Source organism: Pavona decussata, unplaced genomic scaffold (genome assembly GCF_977016875.1).
Source record: "Pavona decussata unplaced genomic scaffold, jaPavDecu1.1 SCAFFOLD_193, whole genome shotgun sequence".
Lineage (NCBI taxonomy): Eukaryota > Metazoa > Cnidaria > Anthozoa > Scleractinia > Agariciidae > Pavona > Pavona decussata.
In genome coordinates this window covers 1,267,611-1,273,699 of record NW_028145602.1, presented here as the reverse complement: position 1 = coordinate 1,273,699, position 6,089 = coordinate 1,267,611, and the positions used below count along the sequence as shown (strand labels likewise).

The following is a 6,089-nucleotide window of genomic DNA, read 5'->3' as shown; positions in this document are numbered from 1 at the left end:
TTTACTTGGGCTTCGATCCAAGTTGATCTTATTTTGAGGGCTTCGATCCTCAATTTTTATTTATTCTTGGGCTTCGATCCAAGTTGATCTTATTTTGAGGGCTTCGATCCTCAATTTTTATTTATTCTTGGGCTTCGATCCGAGTTGATCTTATTTTGAGGGCTTCGATCCTCACTTTTTATTTTTACTTGGGCTTCGATCCAAGTTGATCTTATTTTGAGGGCTTCGATCCTCACTTTTTATTAATTCTTGGGCTTCGATCCAAGTTGATCTTATTTTGAGGGCTTCGATCCTCAATTTTATTTATTCTTGGGCTTCGATCCAAGTTGATCTTATTTTGAGGGCTTAGATCCTCACTTTTTATTTTTACTTGGGCTTCGATCCAAGTTGATCTTATTTTGAGGGCTTTGATCCTCACTTTTTATTGTTACTTGGGCTTCGATCCAAGTTTTATTATGGTGAGGGCCTTGATCCTCATTTGTGTGTTTGAGGACTTCGATCCTCAATTTTTATTAATTCTTGGGCTTCGATCCAAGTTGATCGTAGTTTGAGGGCTTCGTTCCTCATTTTTGTTTATTCTTGGGCTGCAATTCAAGTTGCTATTACTTTGAGGGCTTCGATCCCCACTTTTTGTTTTACTTGGGCTTCGATCCAAGTTTATATTATGGTAAGGGCTTTGATCCTCATTTGTGTGTTTGAGGACTTCGATCCTCAATTTTTATTTATTCTTAGGCTTTGATCCAAGTAGATCTTATTTTGAGGGCTTCGATCCTCACTTTTTAATTTTACTTGGGCTTCGATCCAAGTTGATCTTATTTTGAGGGCTTCGATCCACACTTTTTATTTATTCTTGGGCTTCGAGCCAAGTTGATCTTATTTTAGGGCTTCGATCCTCATTTTTGTTTATTCTTGGGCTCCGATCCAAGTTGATATTACTTTGAGGGCTTCGATCCCCCCTTTTTGTTTTACTTGGACTTCGATCAAGTTTATATTATGGTGGGGGCTTCGATCCTCATTTGTGTCTTCGAGGACTTCGATCCTCAATTTTTATTAATTCTTGGGCTTCGATCCAAGTTGATCTTAGTTTGAGGGCTTCGATCCTCATTATTGTTTATTCTTGGGCTTCGATCCAAGTTAATGTTACTTTGAGGGCTTCGATCCTCACTTTTTATTTTACTTGGGCTTTGATGCAAGTTTATATTATGGTGAGGGCGTTGATCCTCATTTGTGTGTTTGAGGACTTCGATCCTCAATTTTTATTAATTCTTAGGCTTCGATCCAAGTTGATCTTTATTTAAGGGGTTTTATCCTCAATTTTATTTTATCTTGGGCTTCTATTCAAGTCGATATTACCTTGAGGGCTTCAAACCTCACTTTTATTTTACTTGGGCTTCGATCAACGTTTTTATTTTGGTGAGGGCTTTGATCCTCATTTGTTTTTTCTCGGGCTTCAATCCCATTCTATTTGAGGGTTTTCATCCTTGTGTACTGTGGTATGCACCAGGCACAACTTCATTGTACTTCGAGGGCTCCTGGCTTTCTTTTTCACTTTCCTTTCAGATGCCTCCTAAACAAACAAAGCAAAAGGCAGCACCTTTGGCCACCTTTAAGTTGTCCAAGTTTCAATCAACCCAACACGTTGCCACTGCTGTTGTTCAGCGCTCAGAAGCAGGTGCCACCAGAGATCAGTCAGATGGAAGTAGTCCTGCTCACAGTCAACCAGAGCTTCTTGCTGGATACAATGGCCCTGGTCAGGACGTTTTGCCTGTACTTTCTAGTGTCATCGTCAACCAGATCTTGGCCCTTGTTATGCAAGAGGTCACCAACAACCTTGCTCCTCTACTGCCTCCAATTTCACATTCAACTTCACAGCCACCTTCTGCTCCTGGTCCATCACATCCACTGGTAGCTCAGGCCTTGAGCTCGATTCTTGTTTTATGGAAGCTTGCTTACCACTGGACAAAGTTGACAAGTGTATAGGCATTATATCAGATTTTCTTAAAAGGAAGAAGGTAACCTTGCGGGAAGTCCAGTCCCTCACCGGATTTCTCAACTTTGCTTGTTCCGTTATCGTTCCAGGTCGGGCCTTTTTACTTTATAGTCCAGATGTTGAAAGGTTATGGGAAGGTGGGTTTCCGACTAGACAGCCGGCTACCTCTGACCTTACCTATTTTGCACAGATTAGTCCAGGCTGCTGCTGTGGTGGCCATCTCTAGGGAAAATGCAGCTCTTTTTTTGGCCATGTGCTCTTTAGCTTTTTATGCCTTCCTTAGGGTTGGTGAAATGACTGTTGTGTCGAGTAATAAGCCGGACGTGCCTCTGCAGCTTGATCAGCTAACTCAGCTTGTTGATTCAAAATAACATGTTGTGGCACTTAAATTGTCTTTTCGTAATTACAAACACAGCTACAATCGTCCTACCTTTTCTTTGACAATTTCTTGTTTAGCGAATTTTTGTCCGGTTAATGTAATGTTGGAGTACCTAGGCATAAGCGGTCATCAGCCTGGGCCACTATTTGTTTCTACAAGGAGTCAAGCAGTTTCCAGGGAAATGTTTGTTAATTTCCTTTTTAGAGCCCTTGTTCATTGTAATTTAGACCCTTCTAGGTATAAGGGCCACAGTTTTAGAATTGGTGCCGCTTCTCATGCAGCCGAACAGGGCTTCACTGAGGCACAAATTAGTGGATTGGTCATTGGAAGTCAACAGCATTTCGCATTGCCAACTTTCCCAACTAGGTAATATCTAGCTACATATAGGCTGTATATTCTTTGTGCCTTAATTTGATTCAATAGAAGCAACAGGGGCTTGGAATCAGGAGTTTCTAACAGTTACTATCCTTATCTGTTCGATGGGGGTATTAGTGTATGTCTTGCAGGGGCAGCATACATTAGTACCCTTACATTACTAATGTATTCCATTCAACATTGTATAATATTTTCCTTGACCAGCAATGTTGCTTAAAAGAAGGTTGCAAATTGTCTTGCAGGGGCAGCAGTTTCACCCCCTTTTTAAGTTAGAGGTAACTTGTATATGTCTTTCGTGGGCAGCATACATTGGCACTAAATCACGTTATTGAGTTGACCAGCAGTATTTCTATAAAGAGGGTTTTTGAATTGTCTTGCAGGGGCAGCAGTTTTTAATCCCTCATTTCTTTTATGGCTTACTTGTGTATGTCTTGCAGGGGCAGCATGCATTAGTACTCTCAGGTTATTAATTTTCCATGTTAAACATTTTAATGTATAGAACTTTTCTTGACCAGCAATATTTCTATAGAGGTTTCAAGTTATCTTCATGGGCAGCAGTTTCAATCCCTCATTTATTTTAGCAGTTACTTGTGTATGTCTTGCAGGGGCAGCATACAATAAGTATCTTTATTCCTTAGTCACCAAATTTGGTACTGTTTCTGTTTTCAGTGGGTACTGCATTGCCTGGGGTGGGGCTGCATCATTGCTTTTTCAATGATGCTTTTGGCCTTTTTGTGCCCTCACCTTTACTGGGCTGAATATTTTTATGTAGCCAATGTGGTGAAAGTATTTTTGATAAACTTATTTTGTACACTAGTTTTGTGATTCTGTTTATTACAATTAAAGCGGCTATGGGCTTTTCCCATAGCCATTTTGACCCATATGGCATTTGTGTCTTTATTGCCCAGTAAACAGAGCTCAGCCAATGCAGTACCCCAGTTTTTAGTAATATAACCGAGGGAAGGACATAAATGAAATATTTGTTTACAAATAGAGTTTTTATGTCCCTACCCGAGAAGTTGTGTTATTCATTCAATTAATATGAATTTTAGACAAAAATGAGTAATTATCGATTCAGGACAGGTTGAGTGGTTGGGGGCATTCCTTTGTACCCCCTATAGAGCGCATTGTAAATCGCGTGGGGACCCGGAGTTATGTCTCATTCTGCCTCGCTACTTCAGTGTGAAAGGACGTCGAAAGTTTTTCCCACCTCCTCCCCTCGCCTTGTCCTCGTTTCCTTTATTTGGCCTTTTTGTGCCCTCACCTTTACTGGGCTGAATATTTTTATGTAGCCAATGTGGTGAAAGTATTTTTGATAAACTTATTTTGTACACTAGTTTTGTGATTCTGTTTATTACAATTAAAGCGGCTATGGGCTTTTCCCATAGCCATTTTGACCCATATGGCATTTGTGTCTTTATTGCCCAGTAAACAGAGCTCAGCCAATGCAGTACCCCAGTTTTTAGTAATATAACCGAGGGAAGGACATAAATATTTTTTAAATTTTTTTGACAGGTCTTTGTTTTTTAAACCAATCAAGCAACAATGTTTGTCACACGAAGCGACTTAAGATTGACAGTTTGTTCAGATTTGCTTGCGAAAATTTTTTAACAGTAAGTCGATGATCTAATCGTTTGGGACTTTCCCACTTTATTAATAAAAAAATGGTATAACAATGTTTTATTGACAACGGCGGACATTTATGGCTGCTGTTTCTTTGTCATTGCTACGCTCGGTCATTACAAATCCAAAAATATGTGTTGGGAAACGCCGTTTCCCAAAATGCAAATTTCACTAACATAATTAATATGCTTTTTAGGAAACGCCGTTTCCCAAAATGCAAATATCACTAACATAATTAATATGCTTGTTGGAAAACGCCGTTTCCCAAATTGCAAATATCACTAATCTTATTAATATTCTTGTTTGATGTCGGGAAACGCCGTTTCCCTAAAGGTTGCATCTTCTTCACATATTTCACGAATGATTTTCATGCTTGACATAAAAAGGATTGGAACTACACAACAAAGTCTTGAATATTCCTCAAAGAGTTCGTGCAGTCGCTTCGGGTAGTTTTATCAAAAGTTCTTCTACGTTGCTTGCGGTTTCATCAATGAAGCCTTCGAGACATCCCCAAATGTTTCATGCCCATGAACTTGGTAAAGCTTCTTTTTTCTTTCTTCTTTCTTTGGAATGGATTGCTTCATGACATTTTGCTTGATCTTGCATTTTTACCTATTCGATTTCTCGGATATTTCTCCCCAAGATTGAAAAAGCTTTGAAACGTCTTGATGCATCTGCGCCAGCAGTTATTGTCAGCCGCGCATGCGTATTACGCGCGTCTCCTCGTGGGCTGGCTCAATTACTCCGCCATCTTGTAAAAGGCTTTGTTGTTCTTAGTAAAGTGTTTGTTGTTCGCTTACATCGTGTCGTCTCTCCTCATTACTGGCGTGGTGGCAGCCGTTGGAACTTACCCTCGTCTCGTACTTAGAGACAGCCAGCTCATAACGGATTTCCAAGCGAGGAACTAGCGAAACAGCTTAGTCGATAGCTGTATCAACAATACACAAAGACTCTCAGCTTAGTACACATTCTGCCTTTTCTCCGTTCATTCAAGAGCACGAAATGAATCCAAGAGCACCAAAGCAGTGGTCCTTAACCAAACAGGAAACGATAACGTCGTTTGAAGCCTGGAGACAAAATCTTCAGTACATTCTTTCCCTCGACCGCAACTTCGCGGGTCTTCTCGCTGATGGCGTTACATGGTTGAAGAAATCCCCTGGCAGTCCTGGTCGCGGCCTCCAGGACGACCCGGAATCCGTACCTCAAGCTTCTCGTAGAACTGCACAACAAAAGTGTACCCATCTTGAATTAATGCTTGGACAAATTGCGAACTATTGTCCCGTAATTTCTCGTAACACCATTGTCAAGAACTCAACCTCCATGGACTCCATCTGGCAAGCGATTCGCCTTCACTTCGGTTTCCAGTCAACCGGCGCTCACTTTCTCGACTTCAATAACATCACACTTGCCCCTGCTGAGCGCCCTGAGGATCTTTATCAACGTCTAATGTCCTTTATCGAAGACAATTTGTTATTGGCAAATGGAAGTATCTCACACCATGGCGAGGTTCCCGGCGCCGACGAGGAAATGTCTCCTACTCTCGAAAATCTTGTAGTCCTCACATGGCTGAGATTAGTCCACCCTGAGCTCCCCAATTTGGTCAAGCAACGCTACGGTACCGAGCTCCGGTCCAAGTCTCTTGCAACCCTCAAACCTGAAATTTCTCAAGCATTGGATTCCCTCTTGGAAGAGATCAACAGCAACGCCGATGCTAAATATTGC

General features: G+C 41.1%; 1 protein-coding gene and 1 pseudogene across 1 annotated transcript; both read left to right on the top strand.

Annotated features, from left to right (window-relative positions):
- Nucleotides 1–835: 835 nt before the first annotated feature.
- On the top strand, nucleotides 836–4,145 carry LOC146461941 (uncharacterized). Its single transcript, XM_085086293.1, has one exon. The coding sequence runs from the start codon at nucleotides 1,561–1,563 to the stop codon at nucleotides 1,978–1,980; it is 420 nt and encodes a 139-aa protein (XP_084942419.1). The 5' UTR covers nucleotides 836–1,560; the 3' UTR covers nucleotides 1,981–4,145.
- LOC146461942 (uncharacterized) lies at nucleotides 2,017–4,145 on the top strand (annotated as a pseudogene).
- Nucleotides 4,146–6,089: the final 1,944 nt, after the last annotated feature.

Bases quoted from the DNA above. Each gene is read 5' to 3' on its own strand.
- LOC146461941 (XM_085086293.1), top strand. From the start codon at position 1,561: ATGCCTCCTAAACAAACAAAGCAAAAGGCAGCACCTTTGGCCACCTTT.